A 19,863-nucleotide genomic window follows, 5' to 3' on the forward strand; every position below is an offset into this window, starting at 1 on the left:
TCTAAGGTAAGTTGCAGGCAGTAAGTGAAAAAGGAGAAAGTTTTCTGGTTAAGTTCAACAACCATAATATCTAATAAATTATAGCTGAATCAACCCTTTTAGAAAGGGTATTACTCTTTCCAAAGAGAACAAGCTATAAATTGAGAGGATTCTTTCAAGTATGAAGTATTAGGAGTATTTTTGTCTTTAAAAATTTTTAAATGCCTTTACCAATGGAGGATAAATCACAGTTTTCTTCTGCTACAAAATCTGATCGTGCTCACTCTGAAATAGCAGGTTTTGCTATAATGARGAGCTAAAACACATTCCAACAAATTTAACTATGCTTTAATCTATCAACAAATGAGGAAAAACTACTTCCTCTCTAAGGAAATATTTTTTTAAATGCATTACCTCACCTCATTCCCTGTTAAACCATACCAATGCAAACGTTTCCCCCAACTACATGAAACAAATCTGGATTATAGGGGCCCGATTTTGATGTCAGCTGGATTGGAACAAATCTGGTATTACTCCAAAGTAAATCAACCAAAGTATTGCAGACCTATGCCAGGGAAAGTAGAATCACAATCTGACGCTAGAATTGTAGTAAGCATGCCAAACATGATATATAAATCCCTTCGCTYGATACCTAAAAACAGACTCTGACTACTGGCATTTTATTTCCTTGTTGTAATTAAGAAAAAGACTAACTAAAATCAGTAAAGTTATGAGGATCACTCAAGTAACTACATTACATTACTACAGTATGTCACTACATTACATTTTACTTCCATGTCTACATAAGGTTACAGTTGCTCTGTACCTCCTCAAGAGAAATGCATCTCTTACATACCATGACTGGTATATATTCAAGAAAATAGGTTAACTCATGCAAATACTAAAATAAGTTTTCAACACCAGACCTACTTGCCTACCTACAAAATTAAGGGAAAAAAAGAAAAAAAACACCTTTTATTAGGTTTTTACTTCATGTAATCCAGTTTTATCAAACAGTCTACTATTATGCTCTTCCTACAAACCTGAAAAACAAAGCTCTGCTTCAAGATATGACTTTACAGCAATTGTATTGTGGCAATCCTTGGTTCTGCTCCTATGGAATCCTTCTCAAAATTCAAAAATACAGACCGTGACACAGACCACCATCAATTGCCAACTCCAAATTAACCATGGCAAAACAGAACGCAGACTCTCCCTGTCTAGCTAATGCTTCATCATCAATAGTAAAGATTGCWACTCAACTCAGGTTTCAAGCTTATACAAACTGCTTTCAAGACAAGGTTGTTCAAGGTAGGAATGAATGCAACTTGATCTTAAATCTGCAGTTATGTCCATAAGGTACAAGCTAGCTTCCACAAAAYAAAGCAGGAAATGGACTCCAAATGGGAGGAAGAGGCCGGCTGATTAACGCTAACGCGTCCTACTTTGGTCTGGTCCCTGCCCAGGATTATACCACAATGCAGCTCCTCAAAAGTATCAACCTCAGCTCATCCTCCTAGCTTTTTCAGTAGTAATCTCCCAACAGTTAAAATTACAGACACTGCATTTGTGTTATGTTTTTAAGTGCAAGTTCTTGGGATACTTACATATTTCCAAACTCATCATGTACTAATGTTCACATTTATGACAAGATGGTAGGCTGTTTTTCCCACTAATTTTCATGCAATATACTTGTAATATCAGTATATGACAGGCAGTATTGTAGAAATGTTAATTAGTTCACAACCTTGTGTCATTTTATTCAACCTAATCACTCTAAGGCAGTTTTCCAACTTCTGCACTTACTGGTTTTCTTAAATTTATTCTAAACATAACAGCTTATTAAACTCCCTATTGTATCTCCATCCGTGACCTGATAAGACAGATGTGTTCGTTTGGAGGTTACATAACTTTTTGTCTCTGTATCCCATACTTTTAGTATGGATTTTGTAGGTTATCTTCAAGGGTGTCTAATTCAGCCATGAACTTCCAGAAGACCTGAAAAACCCATATCCCAGTCACCTTTTGGGAATACAGGAGAATACTGGCAAGTATCCTCTTTGAAGAATTTTTCTCCAACATGAGAGAACTTTTAAGTTCATGAACTTTTAAGTTCAATTTAAAAAAAAAAAAGTATATATACACACACCTTTGTGCTCATAAATATTCTGCAGACAAATAATTTAACACAGAAAATCTCATCTGAAATAAGTTAGCATAAGCAATTACCATTATTGCTAACGTGAAGTACTGTTCATTCTATCTACTAACCCATTGACAATTATTTTGAAAACATACAACATGAATTTCAAAATACACAGCATCAGAATTTACTAAAAGCAATTCTGGTGTACTCACATTCAAATCCACCAAAAGTTTAAGATTCACAACATACTCCAATTTTCTGCTCTAGAAAGCAAGCTACATTGATAAGCATGGCATTAGCTCTGATGTCTCATTATTTTCTCCACTACCTTTAACGAGATACTGGTCTGCTACTTGTAAACCCTTCAGTTCCCTACAGACACAGCAGCTCTGGGGATAGGGAAGAGAGAGAAGGAAGGTGGGAAAAAAAAGAGAGAGAGAGAGAGAGAGAGAAAGAAAGAAAAAAGAATACTGCGTACTGTACAGAATTATTATTTACAATTTAGTAACAGACTTTAACTGGTGCTTTGCCAACCATTCAACTCAATGTTCAGTTTCAATGCAAGTGTTGAATGCAAGTTTGCAGGCTCAAATTCCCTTGTATCCTTCCCCATTTCCCCACACACAGCAAATTCAGCCGATCTGATCTATAAACAATCTTATCATACACAATCTTAACATACACTTTCTAGAATACAGCTGTACAATGTAGCATAAATACTGTCCGTGGTCTACAGTTTTCTAATGTTTACAGAACATGTGAAGATGGCCCATGAACTAACAGGAGAAAGAAAAAGAAAAAAAAAATAGTTTGGTCTGTCTGAAGGAAGGGAAGAAAGTTAAACATATATTGACTCCCATTCAGCTGGAGGTAGGTGACAGTGCCTGCCCACAAACAATCAGAAACTGGCTCTCCACTGCTATCAGTCCCTTACAAAAATGTGGAATAATAATGAAATTATGACTTTGTAAAGCAACTGTTTACCTAGGTACTACACGCACTATTTACATTTTCTGTGCCAACATTTTCTGTGCCAACCTTAATCAAACAGCAGTAGGACTAAAGCCAGTCAGATCAGAAGCTGTCTTTAAAAATGCGTGTGTGCACGCATACGTGTATGTGTATGTATGTATACAAAAGAAAAGTATGTCTCCCGCTTCCTCACTATTTAGTAACGCTATTATTTTCCAAGCAATGGACTCTAAAGCAGAAAAAGCAGGAAACATGGAACTATAGCTTCAAATRAGTACAAGAAGCAACATCAAGCTCCCTGGACACCAGAGATGCTATCCTTCCCCTTGACATAGGAGGGTCTTTTGAACTACTTTACAGGCAACGTGGAAATAACGACAAAAATAGAAGAAAGGTATGGATAAACATCAAAGAAAAATAAAAGAAAAAGCTTAGTAAAGGGRTTGTAGGAGAGTATTTACATACAGAGATGAGTACAGGAACTAGATTACATGCCCTCAAAGAAAAGGGAAGCACCTGCTTTTGGTTAACATAAATAATACAGATTTTGTTAACACTGGCATTTGGCATGAGTTTGTAAGTTTTCATGTGCATGACTAATGAGAAATGTGTGTATTTGGGGTCAAGTGATTTTACTGGCTGTTGGCATACATCATTTGATTATTTTTTTTAAATAGAACATAACTTGCCACTAGCAAGTTACAGTCAAATACTAGAATCAATTTGAGAGAATGTTATGGAAACACAAAGAGGAGGAAGGGGGAGGAGGAAAAAAAAAAAAAAGAGAGACAGACAGAAAGGGGTTACTTTCTGTTACTTGTGCTGTATTTGCAAACAATACGACATTCCCAATAATTTGTGAGCTTCCACAATTTGGAAATGCTGTCATACTTTAGCCAGATTATGTTCCCAACATGGCTTGCAGCTTGTAAGTCAACAAAACTCAACCCCTAGCCAACTCCAGTTCCTCCTCGGAAGTTTTACAAATTGATATCCCGCTACTGAGCTCTCATTTTCAGAAATGCTAACTAGTATGCATAAAGTTCATGACATTTTGATTTTCAGCAAATGAAAGTAATTATTTTTCCATGAACACTGATAATACTGAGGGAAAAAAAAAAAAAGTATTATACATATTGAAGACCATTTGTCTATTTAACTCTGGAGTCCAGTATCCTGAATTCTCCATATCTGATCTCTTAAGTCACCAACTCAGTTTTTAAAATAGAGCTGGTCTACTTCTTCACTATCTTCTCATTTCAATATTGAACTGCAGCAGCAGAGTGCATTGACCTGGCACTAGAAGACACAGCCATTAAATCATGAATATCCTCTAATGCCAGAAGAAAGCTCTTGAAAAGATGCCTTGGCTATAAGGGACAGTCTAGTAGGTTTTTTATTATATTAAAAAAATACAACAATAAATTGTCTAGTGGGAAGAGACTGATCACCCGAGGATGCATTTAGACAACACAGATGAGCAAAAATGAGCCTGCCCAGTGCTTGGCCTCTTCTCTATATTCCTGTTTTGGCCCTCGCCTGATCACAGAGAACTAATTCAACATACTAACATCTCCCCCTCCCTCGCTTCCAAAAAACAAAACAGAACAAAACAACTACAACAAAAAAACATGGGCCTCATCACCTTTTTGGATCTGGTTCTGTTTTCTGCCAGATTAGCAAATTGACCGATTCATCTCAATCATATGAATGCCAGCACATGAGAAGAGGCAGGCCAAGGCTGGAGGGAAGTGAGCTCTATCATCTAAAACTGAAGGAAAGATGACTTGAGTATCACTTTGGAAAGTACCCAGCAGAGAAAAGTCTGCCAGAGCTGGAACAGCATGTTTTTAGAAACGATGTTGTGGACAAGCATAAGCTTAACTTTAAGCATGGATTTAAAGGAGTATTTCATTATGTGAGCCAAGTTCCATGTTTTATTGTAGTCACATGCCATGTATTTATATATGCAAAAAAAAAAAAAAAAAAAATCAAGTCTTTATTTTGATTACTTTAGGAGCTTTCCCTTTAATTAATTTGAGAAAAAAAATGAAGAAAAAAACCACACCTTCACCTTTTCAAATAGTGGGGCTGTTTTAAAAACAGCATCTAGTTTAAGTTAGTGATACTTCAATGTTCAAATAAGGCTTTTATTTTTAATAAGCCCAAAGTAGTACCTTGAAATACAAGAATCGATGCAAAATATTGACAACCTGAGAGGAGCAGATGAGAGACTGTTTCATTATATTTTGTCAAAGTTTTCTATTACAAGACTAGGGAACACTGGAAACGGAAAAGGGGGCCTAACATGAAAGGCTRAGTAGATCACAGGAAGAAAAAGAATCAAGTTCTGCACACAAATAAAGCACAATTATTGCTAAACTAGAGCTCTAAATAGGAAGAAGGAAGCTAATTAGGAAATCTGTGCTTATGCTTTAAATGTTTAAGAGACAGAAATCCAAAAAATTCCAGGAAGAGAGAAAAATAAGAGAAACAAAAATGAAGGGAAGAGAAGGAAAAAATTATTTTAAAAAGTTTCTGCCCAAAAGCTAAGCATTTTGAAAACAAAAAAAGTACAAATCAGAAGCACATGTAGCAACATGTGGAATTCTGCCAAAATACAAGTTGATCCAGAAAATCACAATCATCACGTATATATCTATTTTAAAAGAAAACTGTGAAATAGGAATAACTGTTTGAGCAATCTGTTCTTATGGAAAAAATATTTTCAGAGAATAGGAGAAAATTATAATACAATTAAACTATTAAGGCTAAAATATTATACTATATTCAAGAAACTCAGTGCTGCACAGGATTCCCCAGAAGATACATGCAGAAAACTACTCCAATATGTTCAAGGCTAGGATTGTCTTCTTCAAAAAAGTGGCATCCTGAAGGTGAAAAGAGTGAGAGCAAGAGAGGGAGATTTCACTGCTAGTCAGGTGTTTCAGGACAAACAAATTAAATTCTTCATTTAAGCATGCTACCCTAATCTCTTTAAACAATGTATCCAGAATTACTTGTAAAGCAATGAAAGATGAAAGAAACAAAAATCCCTCCTTCACATCTTTGAAGTGGCTTTCTTTAATCTCTTCTTACCTAACCTATATCTCCACTTGGCTTCCTCAGCCTTCTGGCATGTACCACTCCAAGCTGCAGTATCCTTTCCTCTCACTACTCTGGAAAGACAGATCTGCAACTGATGTTCTGGGTAAAACCAACTTAAAAAAAAGATGCACTAAGCTGATGAGTCTACCACAAAGTCTATATAATTTGTCAAGTGCGTACTTTCTCAAAAGTGCTCAGGATTCTACAGCAAGTCAGCAAGGACTCCAGAACTCTTGAAAACATACATATCCTGCAACCATTCAGTTAATTCAATTTTTACCTCCTAAAGGAAGAAAATTGGAGCCACAGCCTCTGCAGCTGCAGGGTTGTTCAACAGCCTGTAGAGAGGTCATCTGTCAAAGCAGGCACAGAAGAAGCACCTCACAGTCTGATTTAGACCTTCCTACCCAGATAATGACATACCAGACACTTTCATTTGAATGATTTGAAGTCAGGCCCGAATCACAGATACACAGATATCTAGTAAATCTCCTATCAAGATATGTTGTAGTATGGCCAAAAATAACACCACTCCTAGAATTCATTTAAGTTCATCTACATGAACTACGCCCAATTACATCTCTTGTCTGAACAGAGAATGAGCTGTACCCATGTAATATAAGTTCTCATTTCAATAGAAATCCATAAATATGTTACTTTTCTTCAACTCTTAAGTGCCCCGCACAAGCGCATCTCTTTAGCTGGTGTGCAGAGGCACACAAAGCAGCCAAGCATGTTTGCTGCATGCCTTTAACAATATCCCTGCGTAGCAGTGTTGCCTCTGATCCTCCAGAATCACAAAGACTTTGTTTCAGCATGCTGATTTATAGCCATATAACTCCTCTTCATGCCCAGATGTTCCAAGAGCCAATAGCTTGATGTCTTACCCGCTGTTTGAATCCATTGACCCACTGCCATCTCTGATTGCAATACTTGCAATTTCTAGAATTATACTAATAACTCAGCCCAGATGCACAGATTTCTCCAGATAGCTCCAGAAAGTCRTTTGACACAAACTTGATGGTTCAGAAGAGAAGCATGAAAGAAGAAAATGTTTCTGGAGCTTGTGGTAGCATCAATAAAGCATGAGAGGGCAGCACAGGAACAAACAGTTCCTGAGAGAAGGAAATGAGAAACAAGTTATCCGGAGAGGCAGAACATTATATCTGAAAACAGCCAAAAGAGAAGGAATTTAGTCTGACTGAGGATCTGTCAGGGTAAGACCTTATTTCAAATGTACAAGCAAGGCTGTTAAAAGGTGAATTTAGTACAGCTAACTAATAAACAACAAACATAACTCCTGGAGAATAATGTTCTTTCAGACAGAAAAATGGCAACCGCAGCCATCCAGGCAATGGAGAACTGAACCTACTGAAACCAGCTGTCCATCAGAAAAGCCCTCAGCCACAGCTACTTGGACAGAGGCCAGTTGACAGCAGGACACTGGTGATGCTGATGCTCATCATTCATGTGTGGCCTTCCCGCCCCAGCTCCCGAGCCCCAGGATCCTGGTTGCTCACAAGGAGAACAAGCTCTCAGAGGGAGTGGGGAAGCAAGACTCAAACTTAGCTTTTGAAAAAAATCTCAGGCTGCAAACCTGAACAGTGACAGCTGATGTGGGAGTCAAAATGAAGTTAATATGCACCTGTAGGTATGAAGAATTTAAATGTTAATGTATATGATCTACATTTATGTATAAATACATTTCTGTTCTTGAATTTAAAGGACAACTAAATTGGGGTGTTTGGGAGGTAAGAGAAACAAAGTTTTCCTTTTTCTCATAGTCTGACAGGGACTGCATTCTGAGAGAGAAATTCTAGACTGTTTGCACAATGAAGAAAGTATTTGCTACTTAAGCTATTATATAAATGAACAAAGTGATAAAACCTGTGATTCTGGAAGCCTGGACTGCTTCCTTACCATGTAAGTTTTCCCCTAAATCCTTGGACAAAAGGAGCACAAATTTACTACAATATCACAAAATCCTAAAACAATGTGCTTAAAAAAAATGCTTGTGCTAATGCTCATAATTAGATCATTAGATCTTTCATAAGATGATTACTGTCACAGATATGTAAAAAACTATGAAAAGCAAAGAAGCTGGCACTAAATATTGGCTACGTGTTCTGATCATAGACAGAAAAACTGAAAAACACTCATCTGGTTTAGTAGAATTCACTGTGCTCCTATTCCAAGGCCATGCAATGGTTGGTGATCACACTAACCAAGAAAAGTGAGAAAAGTGTGATGGACTATTGACTCTGTTAAAAACTGACATCAGACAACTGTTGTTTATAACTTCATTCAGCAGCAGGAACACATTACAGATGCTCCTGGAGTGCATTTTCCAGTTTAGTTTCAGCCAAAAGGTTATGCAGCTCATGAGTTCGAGACCATTCCATTATACAAGTCAAAGCACAGAGTCTGGACAACCAGGTTTCTTCCAAAGTGTAATCTGGATCTAAACTACAACACAAGAGGCAGACAGAGAAGGTCTTGTTCAGAAGACAACAGGGAAGCCAATAAAAAGCAGCACTTATTGGATGCTATTGCCCCAACTGCTACAGGCATTAAGGGGAGAGCAGGAGCGGGAAGTAGCTACATATACAACTCCTGGCAGTTTCCTTATCTTGCAGTGTGCACACTAAAGTGGAACCATATCGTTGCCTTGTGTCCTCTTCATTGCACTTACTTGTTGTGCACTTTATTGTACGAAAAAAATAAAAAAGTCCATTTGAACACAGAACTGTGGAAGATACTGGTGTTTTACAATCTCAATACATTATTTTAAAATAATGACCAGGCTGATTTTAACAGCTTTCCTCTTGAAATTAACTGCATTCAGAACTCTTAGTAAGAATACAGACCAAAATAAATTTCCTACTGCTTTTCTGTTCCTGCATCTGCTACCACAATAAACATGCCTGACACAGTGTACTTGGCTTTTCTTTTTAAACACGAATAACGTTGACATTTACAGGACTAAATATTTCAAGGAATAAAACTGTCAATTTTGAAAACTGAAAGCATACTAGAAAGATTTAAGCCAGTTGGAGAGAGTGTTTAAACAATAAACTGGCACAAGAAAAGGAAAACATATCTTGTTTACATCTTCCCTACACACGCGTACTGTGGTGATAACATACTGGAAAAATGTCACAACCACCAGTAAGTTTTGTTGCACTGGGTACTCATACGTTCTCCACTTTGCTCTGTCATTCAGTGTTTGGCTACTCAGAAAAGCATCCTCCTGGTCAGACCCTTCTGGCATAAACAGTATTGCAAGTATTCTTGAGATACTGGGACAGATTATCACCCTTTGTCACTACAGATAGTCTCAGGTGGTATGACACTGCCTGTGAAGATGTCACCCAGTACTGAATGGAAGAGATCCCCTATCAGAGGTCTTTAGCAGAAGCGCCTAAAAGCAAGGCTCACTCATCTAGACTAAGCCCTAGGATCAGGTCAGGAATGCCCCTATATCATTGCCTGTCAGCAGCACATGCACGCCTGCTATGCTCATCCAGCCAACGCTGGAAACTCTGCTAGGGCCAGGCAAAGCACAGAAGGAATCAAGTGGTTCCATTCATACCTTTTATAGCAATCAGTTTCAGACATTTGAAATTATTATTATTTGGCCCTGAAAGGGATTTAAAGTGGTGAGTTTGCATGAAAACCATTCAAATTGACTAACACCCTAACAGACACTTTGGTATGCAGGCRGACTATCCAGGTTGAGGCAACGTGATGTATAACAGCAGCAGCAGGACTTCTGTAGTCAAATAGAGACGCACCCATGGCATCTTCAACAAATTCACTGCAAGGACAATTTCTTCTTYTGCGAACAGAATTACTGCAACTTAAACCATCAGGTACTTTGCTTTTAACGAACAGCAAAGCTGTTCAGCATCTCCTCTTCAGCTATTCAATTGAAAACACTGCAAAGAAAAGAGCACAAAGTCTCTGAACTAAATGCTGCAAGGACTTTCCTAACAGCTGTTTCAGCCTGCTTTTTCACAAGTACTCCCTCTACTGAAAGAGTAAGTTCATTAAGAATAAGTTTTTGCAAGAAATTGATTCCCTCTACAAAGGAGATAATATCCTTGAAGGAAAATCTGCTAAAATGTCCTATTTCATACCAAATCATTAATAAAAGACATTATGAGAATTCTTCTAACTAAATTTCTACACAGAAAATGGCATAAAGCCCAACCAAAGGCTCTGCCAGACCTTCCTGAAGCTTTTGAAAAGAAGTAACTGCTAATCAACTGACTACAACTTGCACTACATAGTATAAGTAAGTTACTGTTTATGAAGTAGAGGTATCAAGAGTGGCATATGCTTCTTCATTTCAGCTGTCCCAGATCACAGACTAGCAATTTAGTTTAAGCTCAAAGACAATATACTTTGCACCACWGCAGCTAAGCCTTATCTTCATCTTTAGGCTTACAGAAACCTAGAAGAATTTAAGTTTGAACCCTCTGTGCTGGAAAGCCAATTTCAAAACCACTGACCTGGATAGGTCGTGCTGAAGACGAGGATAGAGACACAAGAGACAAGATGAGAATGCTGAGAGGACACAGAAAAGGTTGAGAAAAACCAAAATCATGCACATCAAAGAGCAGGGAAGGGGAATGCAAGGCTCTCAGTCACTCTTTTTATCGCTAGGTCTAGAAGGCATCCCTTTTCATTTTCAAAATAAACAGAAAGTACTAGAAATGAGCAGACTTGCATTCAGATCTGCAACAGTCCTACCTAAATCTTCCACAACAGTAGTTAAGAGTCCATAAGGACAGCAAACAAGGGAAAAGGGTTTACAGGGCCAGTCCGTAATAACCAAGAGAACCCAAGAACTATTCTTCAAGGCAATGACCTCACCTTTATCTCATTCCATGTGCCTGGCATTACAAATACATTAGTTAAGTGTCAGATCTATGAAGTCTTACATATAATATCAGCTTACATGCTACATATAATGTCAGCATTGAAGACTTCCTCCTGAAGTTGAAAAGCGTTTGCATGTATGTTCTTAAAATTGACTTAGAGGTTTCATTAATTGCAGCCAAAATTGTCTACTGAGTTTGAGTATAAAGGCAGATTTTCAGAATCAAAGAAGTTCATTCCTTCCCTCCCCCCCCCCCAGGAAATCAATCATCAGAAAGGACAGAAATGAAATAAAACTAAAGACTTCTTTCGATCTAAATGGGTCGTAAGTACCTTGAACCCCAAAACCACAGACAACTGTGAGCTTTTTAGCTGTAAATTCAGATTTACATAAAGAAATCTTTTTAAAGATACAGAAAGTTATTTATATATACTTATATATACACACATACATATCTGTGTATACATATATACACACAGAAGAACAGGTAACATCCCCTTTGTTCCAATACAGGTAATACTAAGCTACTAAAACACAAATAAAAGTGGCTTGAAATGGCACAGAATTTCATATTTAATTTGAGATTATGAGTTCAAGCAACATTAGTTGAAGACATAAATAGTTAGAGAGCTGTCCTACAGAAAGTAATCCACTCTTCTGCTTAAACTTTGCATATAAATGTAAGAACAAGATGAAGATCAGATCTACTGAAGTAAAAAGATACCACTACTAAAATGAATAGGTATCAAAGATAATATTAAGAAAAAAAAAACCACACATCAAGAGTAGTTCAGCAAGGAGACCTCAACTCTAGACAGACAGCTTTTGTGTACAGTAACATAAATAATTACAACAACATAATAATGGAAATCCTCCTACCCTCTATTGCAATAGATGGCATTCATTAAGAACAATCTCATGGGAGGCAATTACCGCAAGTAAACAAAATTACAAGTAAATGTGGTTCTGAAATTCACTTGAAGTCTTACACATTTCAATTAGACTTGTCAACATATTTCATGAATTTGATAACATTAGAAGGGATCGTGCTTAAACCACCTGTAGACGACCATGCTATACAAGACTGCATTCAGGAGCCATAAACCAAGTACAGTTCATTAAACTGACAGATATCAAAACATAATGCAAAAGTATGCCTAAATTTTCACTATAGTTACTAGCATTAACCAAATTTATAACACAGAGTTAAAACCTTCAATAAGGTTTTAACCTTATTGAAACCTTCAAAACTTCAAAAAGTGCAAAGTTCTGTTCATGGTGCAGTACAGTTTTATCTTCTTATAGACATATTTAAGATGTCCACCAGTTACAGAAGTGTAGCATTATATTGCAGAGGAGAGAAACAAGAGTTGGAAAGCACAGAAGAGGCGGGGGGAAAAAAAACAATGACCTTCAGAATACTTAACTCCAAAATTTGCTAAAAATAGCATTAATTCTATGCTGTGGGTTTGGTATATTGCTGAGTAAATTCATCACTTATGCAACATTTCTCCTACTTTTATGCTAACATTCTCCTTTTCTAAGAAGTTGAGCCACTACTGCCCATCTTACTGTCTACTCCAAACTTTTATCTCAGTTGATGAGGAGATGCTGCAATAGCATGAAAACTAACAACACAACCAATTCAATAACAAAACAGCATCCCTTGAGGTAAAGTACAGAAGCATTTCCAAAACTCCTCAAATAAATGAGGAGTTCATCATTCACAAATTTCAGAAGGGTCCCTTCAACCGTACCTTCAAATGGTGTATAATGTGTCCATTAAACCCCATACATCTCCCAAGACAAATATTCTTTGAAATACCTCTCCCCTGCCTTCCATGGACAGATACATCACACAAAATTGAGATCCAAAACCGAACATTTTGCTCAGGCAAAACTATACAAGAACTCATTAGAAGTTTTGCCGAAGGGAAGGAAATGCAGGATTAAGCCCATAAACTTTTGGGAATTAGACTAAACTAAACTTTCTTGCCAATTATGGTTTTTGATTATATAAAGTTCTTGGCAAAACAATTCCAGCCAGAGCTAAATTCACTGACAGTTTATTTTACTAGAATATTTCTATGAAAAAATGGTATTTGTTTCATTCAGGTTTTTCATTAACTGATTAAATTAACATTTTTATGATAAAAGGAATGGTCTTAGTCAATTGCACACTCATACAGTAGATATTAGAACACAAGAATTTGACATAACATTGCCTTTTTTAAGAGATTTTCCAAAAGTAAGTTAAGAAATAAAATTCAAATGTTCAACTTCTTAAAACTGTATCTGCAGGAAACAGCAAAAGAAGTGTTTTCATTTACATTCTTATTAGTCAAAGATAAATCCTACTATGGCATAGACCCAAATTTATTCTCCTGAGTGTACATACCACTGAATAATTTGTCCAAATGTCAGTTGTAATTTTAAAAAAATCCTTTCTTACCTCTGTATCTTAAACATCTGTAACAAATACTTGTTTTCAGAATGCTTTACATTCATGACACTTGACCTTTTGCTGTATGCACCACAAAATTTAAGTTTCAAATACCATACAAGCAGGAAATCTGATCATTCCAGCAGTAGCCATCTGCAAGGTCTAACATCAAGTACTAGGTCTGGGTTGCACAGACTCACGTGCTACAAAACTTTTTCTGTAGCTTCTATAATTAGCTGTAATTTGCTGCTTCTAAAACACATTTCTCATGCAACATCTGGCCTTGAAATCTCACCATAACGTCAGGAAAGTATTTAGCATTTAGCTGTTAGTATGTGCACGTGTGTGTGTGCACGTGCATGCATGCACATAAATTAAGAGTATCTACAGAAATGACGTTTTTTAACCACCGAGACAGTAACAGGGACTACAACTTTGCACCTCAGATTCTTCTGATAGCTTAAACAGATGACTCTTTAAGCTATTATTCTTGCAAACCTGTTAGCATTAGAAATACATTTGTCATGTTTCTTACCTGAGCTCCATCCTTTAACTTCAAGATGCACTCCATTGTATTGATAGTGATGACCACTGGTTCTGATCCTAATTTTGTCCATGGCACATGAATTCGAAGTTCATGAATATGACCACTTAAAAAAGTAAATGGTAGTTTCAGTTCCTTAAAAAAAAATGAATTAATTAGTTAACTGCTGAAATATATCAAATATCAAGAAGATACTGAAACTTTATTTTTTTGTTATGAATGTATAAACTATAAAAATGTCCCTCTCCCTCCTCAAATCAGCAGTGTGACATCAGGTTTGACAACTGGCTTCATAATTGTTTGCATGCACATATTACAATCAGTCTGTTCAAAAGAAATATCTGCATTACTGTGCCTGTGATAATTAAAAAAAAAAAAGGTTTAAAACTACCTCTTTCACATGAAGCTACTGCAAAATATGTCATTATTGCAGAAACAACCAGAAATGAACCAGTTGGAAGTAAATACTTAAAAATTGACACAAAACCTGCATTATTCTGAAGAGCGTGTATTTGCATATATAACAGACATTTTATTTTAAAAGTATTTTAGTATTTCTGGGTTGTAAGAGCTCAGTGCTCTTAAGATCAGCCACAAACAGAAATGAATGGCCTTCACAAGAAGTATGAGGCACTCAGAAAATAAAGAGCTTTAGTTAAAAAACAAAAAACAAAAAACTGTTAGCTCCATGTTTATTTGTTCTCTTTATTTTATGTAAGTACAATTTGTACTCTTTTCTTCTGGTGTTAAAATAACGTTCAAGGTTAAGTGAACAAGCCATACAGAAGAGTAGTGGTAAAGGCAGAAAGGCTAATCAAATTAAAATTACTCCATAAAGCAAAGATTTACTTGGTACATTTTGACTTAAGAAAATGAGAATTTCTGTACGTTTTATTTTTACTACATTTGTTGAATATCATTATGTAAAATACATGAACCGAAAACAAACAATTCAAATGGTTGTGTTTTTTTTAAAAAAAAAAAGAGCGAGAGAGAGAGAGAGAGAGAGAAATTGATTGATTAAGGTTACTAAACCAGACATTCTAAGTTAGGAATGCCAGAACTGCCACCTTAATTTGGACCCTTGGTTTATGTAGTTTATGACATCCTTTTTAATAAGATGATGTCATATTAGTTCTTCTGCAGAACCCTCACCTAATTTGATGATCAGGATGGAAGCACTCACTAGAGAGGGAGCTAGTCTATTTTTCTTGTCTTTCCATTTTCAACAATCAAGGCATTGCCCTATTCACATCAAACCCCTCAGTAAATACAAAGTTATTAAATTCCTTGTTGGAAAAATTGAGACTCTTACTCCCAAAGGCCTAACCCAGATGTCACACCACTTACAAAAAAATCAAAGCCTAGCTCTAGTTAGTCACTYCAGAAAACCTAACAAATGCCTAGGCACTCTACCCAGTCAACATAGAACTCTTAGTCCCACAGAGGTGGGACTGCCCCAATGAGTCACCTGCTGCCCGCAGTTAGTCAACAGAGAACACAAGGCACAGGTTTATCTGAACTCTTTGGACCTCAGGCATGCAGCACTGGACAGCACAACAGATGCCTCCATCTGTGTGGGATCCAGAACACTAAGACTTCCCCAGGAGCCTCAGACTCTCCTGGGAAGCATGACCCCAGCACTTATCAGAAAGCACAGCCACCTGTGGCTACAGACCTGGTCTCAGGACTAGAAATACCACATTCAAAACAATGAAAATAAGCACTGCTCAAATAAAGCAACAACATCGGATAACACATCAGAATTTAATTCAGCACTCTCAGTAGTAAGTATTCTAATGATGAGGCTTCAATGACAATACATCTCCTTATTGTGTATCTAGTCGCCTAGCCCAACATTTTTGGCTGCATAGGTTTCTGGTTTTAATAGCAAGAAACAATAGCCATCTTCATCTGACCTGGTGTTTACGTTTACCTCTTAGATGCTGGGAACTCTAGGTCTGTCAAGTTGAGAAGATAAGTGAATTTAAGTCTCCCACATGCCAGGTGAAAGTTTTGGCCATTATGTTCAGTTTAGCCAGTCTGGCTAAAACTACTGGCAGGTTTTGGTATAGTCAGGGACTAAACTTGTGTTCAGAACTTCCCTGGCAAGCTAAGTAATGCAGGGACTTGAGCACTTTTACACTTCAGCTCAGTTTAGGCACCTACAAACTTTGACTAAGTACTCATATGAATGAGTAGCAGTCAAATACAGAAGCCTGTGAAGCTCTCAGGCCAAGCAGGCAAGTTGCTAGGGCATTTCAGAAAAACATCTGGAAGTGGATCCAGAGAGCCTGTTTTCCAGCACTGCTTGACCCTGAAGTTCTCTCTACTCTATAGATGCCACATGAAAAGTGAGAATATCTAGATTTYGCATTTAATACTTGACATATAGTATGAAGTCCACTTTTAAAATATTTCTGTGAAGTTCACTAATGTCATTATTACACTGAAACCATAATCAAGTCTTAGACTTCTTAGAAGGCTTTCAAATGACGTGATTTTTCAAACCTAGCATGTCATAAGTTCAGAGTCCCAAATAATCACAACTGCAATTATGACAGATTAGCACCAATACAAAGTCTCTAATTAGCTCTCCAAAAGGCAGCTACTATTCATATGCGTGAATACCTTGCACTATGACAGTCATCAGCTGCCAAAAGGAGCAATTTTAAGGAATGTTCTCTCCACTTTCAGGCTGAYGCCATCTCAGCCATTCTACCAGTAGTACAGAAAAGTTAATCTAGCATCTAAGAGCTGAGAGTGGATGATGTATATTGATTGCTCATAGAACCTCCAGAGAAGACAGCTACCCAAAGATAAAAACTCTACTTTTTGCAAAGTACAGCTTTCAGCTCTTAAGTTATTTTGGGGGGGAGGTTAATGTGCTTTCACGATTGACGTCAAATAAACGGATAAACAAAGCACCTCACACTCTAATGTTAGGAAGACTCTTGGCTCCTACCTTGGCCATGCTTGCACAAAATTACATCTAGTTTCAAGCCTCCTTTCCACCAGAAGAGTTCAGACCTTCTCATAAAAACAGTTTGAAGGAATTGTTAATATGGTTTACAAAGTGTTTTTTCTACATCTCATTCATAGATATAGTATAGGATTTTAACTAAAACCTTACATCTTAAAAATTCAGCTTTAGGCACACAATCAGCACGAATAAAGTTTTAATCCAGACAGTTTAAGTTAAGCCACTGAAAACCAAGTACAAGCCAGTTTAAACATATATGTTGCAAGAGCTAAGACAGCAACAGATTGCACTGGATATCTATGTACCCAACCAATAGACAGGCAGGCAAAGAGGATGCCAGAGGCAACCAAASTGCAACTTTTTCAAAGATAGAGGCAAACTCTTAGCAGGGCCAGGCAAATAGCAAGGATATATAGCAATATATCCATCTCCAACTCACCATTTGCTATCAGGACAAACTTTCTCCCTGGAAGCGTACAACAGCACTGGAACAGTTTACCAAAAGAGGAAGTTTTCACAACCAAGGCTAGAGATTCCAAGGCTCAAGCAGACAAAACCACAGTTGACCTGACCTACTGCTGCCAGCAGCCCTACTTGGAGTAGGGACTAGACGACCTCCAGAATCCTTTCCAACCAACRCTTTTTTGATTCTAGGACATACACATTTAAAAAAAAGGTTTTGAATATTCACAAGAGGAACATATTCAACTGTGGTCATCTACATCAGCTACCAAAAAAAAATGAAGAAATAAAAAGCAGTTGCCTWGAGATTCAGATTCAGATGTGGTCATCTACAAATAAGCTACCAAAAAAAATGAAGAAATAAAAAGCAGTTGCCTTGAGAAAAAAAGTACAGAAGCCACCAAACACTTGGAAGAAGAATCAGGTTCTTCACAGGAATATAGAAAACAGGCAGTCTCTTGAAAGACTTACTACTATTCTAGAATTRGATCAAATATACTTAATTAGCCATAAACATTTCTTTCACATTTTTAAAGGTCACCTCCCAATAGAGGCTGTGCATTCTCCACAGTCTACTCCAGTACCTCATTATCTGATTTAAAAGACAGGAGAAAAGTTTTTCCAAGCGTCCAGTGTAAACATCCCTGGGTACATTTTAATTCATTCTTTCTTGTCCAACCCATAAAAGGCATGCAGAACTGTTTTCTCATCTTGTTTTACCCACAATTAACACAATCTTTGTCTTTTTCAATCTTCTTTTATAGGCCATATTGTCTAAATCTCCTGTTACATTTTGTTGCATTTCTCTCAACTCCTTCTGTTGGACTACATCTGGACCCAGAATTCTAGCTAAGACTTGCTGCACCACATGAAGTAAAGAACAGTTTTTATCTGCCTCCCACATGCAACTCAAAGTTGTCAGCTCAGATAAAGAAAGAAAAGGTCCTTCAAGCTAAGTCTTGCCCTGTTCACATAAACCACAGGTTCTAAAATTCCATAAAGTGCTTTATTTTATCAATCCTTTCTTTTTAAGGCTAAGCTTTACAGAGCCTCTGAATTAATTCACACAAACTAGCTGATCCTGTCCCTCACTTACTTTTATGTTTATATACAACTGGAATGATAAAAACTGGAGTCATAAAATACTATACAGAAAAAAAATCTGTTTAGTATCCGTAATTTAAAAGAGGTCCTCCTTCTGTTCGCCACATTTTGAATTAGTTACTACAAACGACTAGTAAAATAAAATTGGAAGGCAATTTAGTTAAATGTTTGTACTGTAAAACAATGCTCAATGTCAGAGGAAATCTGTCCATAAAAAGCCTTTCTCTTCACACCCCGTAACTTGCAGAATATGTAAATAGCATGGAATTAAAACAAAAGTTATTAAATGAGGAGGAAAAAAAGGGGGGAGGGGGAGAGCTACACAGTGAGTAGTAAATGAGTGTTTATCTGTGCAGATCCATGTAAGTTATTTAGTCAGCTTCTTTCAAATCAAAGATATAGTGCACAACAGTAAACACATACCTGTTCAAGTACATCCAATTTTAATTCAAGTTTACTAAGAACAACATCTCCTCCCCAGAGTGACAACTGTAGATCTGAAGGCTTTAAGTTTTTTATGTAGCGATTCACATAACTCATCAAAATAGGAGTTACATAGGACTCCAGCATTCTGGAAGGTTTCTGTATTGCAGGCCAAGCACTAAGGGAGGGAAAAATATGAGATATTACTTACAATTCTGTCAGCATAATTTTCAATAAACCAACAGTCAGACTGCTTGGTGATACAAAAAAAAATACATTTCAAACTCTGCCTTCTAAATAGAGTGCGTGGAGATATACATATATATGTATAAAATGTATATAATTTACACACACACACCTACAGATAGACTACATGTATTTCAAGATGAAAACACATCTCATTGCATTCATGAGTTTCCAACTTGTATGTATTAGAATCAGCAACCAGCATGCTCACGATCAAAAAATAAATAAAAATTCTGAAACAGAAGCAACGTCTTCATATAAAATTTAACTAAAGAATAACTACAGCTAGGCAGTTATGCAACTGCCACTTTCAACTAATACGGGCCACACTAAAACATCACCTGGGAAACATGCCACGGATCTCACATGCTGAGCACCGCACACTCACCAGAAACGCCGTTCAGCTTGCCGCCGCCCCTGCTTCGAGGCAGRGCAAAAAACGCCCAAACCCAACGCGAACCTACGTTACCGCCTGACACCGCTCCACCCGCCGCCAGCGAAGCCCCGCGCCTCCCTCCGCTCCCGTCGCCGGGGCCCCGAGGGAGCCTCGCAGCGCCGCCGCCGCCGC

The 19,863-nt window shown here is 37.3% G+C and overlaps 1 protein-coding gene across 7 annotated transcripts in view; it reads right to left on the reverse strand.

The window, feature by feature from the left end:
* VPS13B (vacuolar protein sorting 13 homolog B) overlaps nt 1–19,754 on the reverse strand; it is a 464,422-nt gene extending 444,668 nt beyond the window's left edge. For all 7 annotated transcript variants that reach the window (XM_085301417.1, XM_085301642.1, XM_085301811.1 and 4 more), the window contains exons 1-3: nt 19,684–19,754; nt 19,050–19,227; nt 14,069–14,212 (exon numbers count right to left, since the gene is read on the reverse strand). In XM_085301417.1, coding sequence (XP_085157543.1) covers nt 14,069–14,212; nt 19,050–19,196 — 291 coding nt within the window. In that variant the 5' untranslated portion in view covers nt 19,197–19,227; nt 19,684–19,754. The remainder of the gene's footprint in view (nt 1–14,068; nt 14,213–19,049; nt 19,228–19,683) is intronic.
* Nucleotides 19,755–19,863: the final 109 nt, after the last annotated feature.

Source organism: Rhea americana, unplaced genomic scaffold (genome assembly GCF_003343005.1).
Source record: "Rhea americana isolate MKP2758 unplaced genomic scaffold, rheAme1 scaffold_0, whole genome shotgun sequence".
Classification (NCBI taxonomy): Eukaryota; Metazoa; Chordata; class Aves; order Rheiformes; family Rheidae; genus Rhea; species Rhea americana.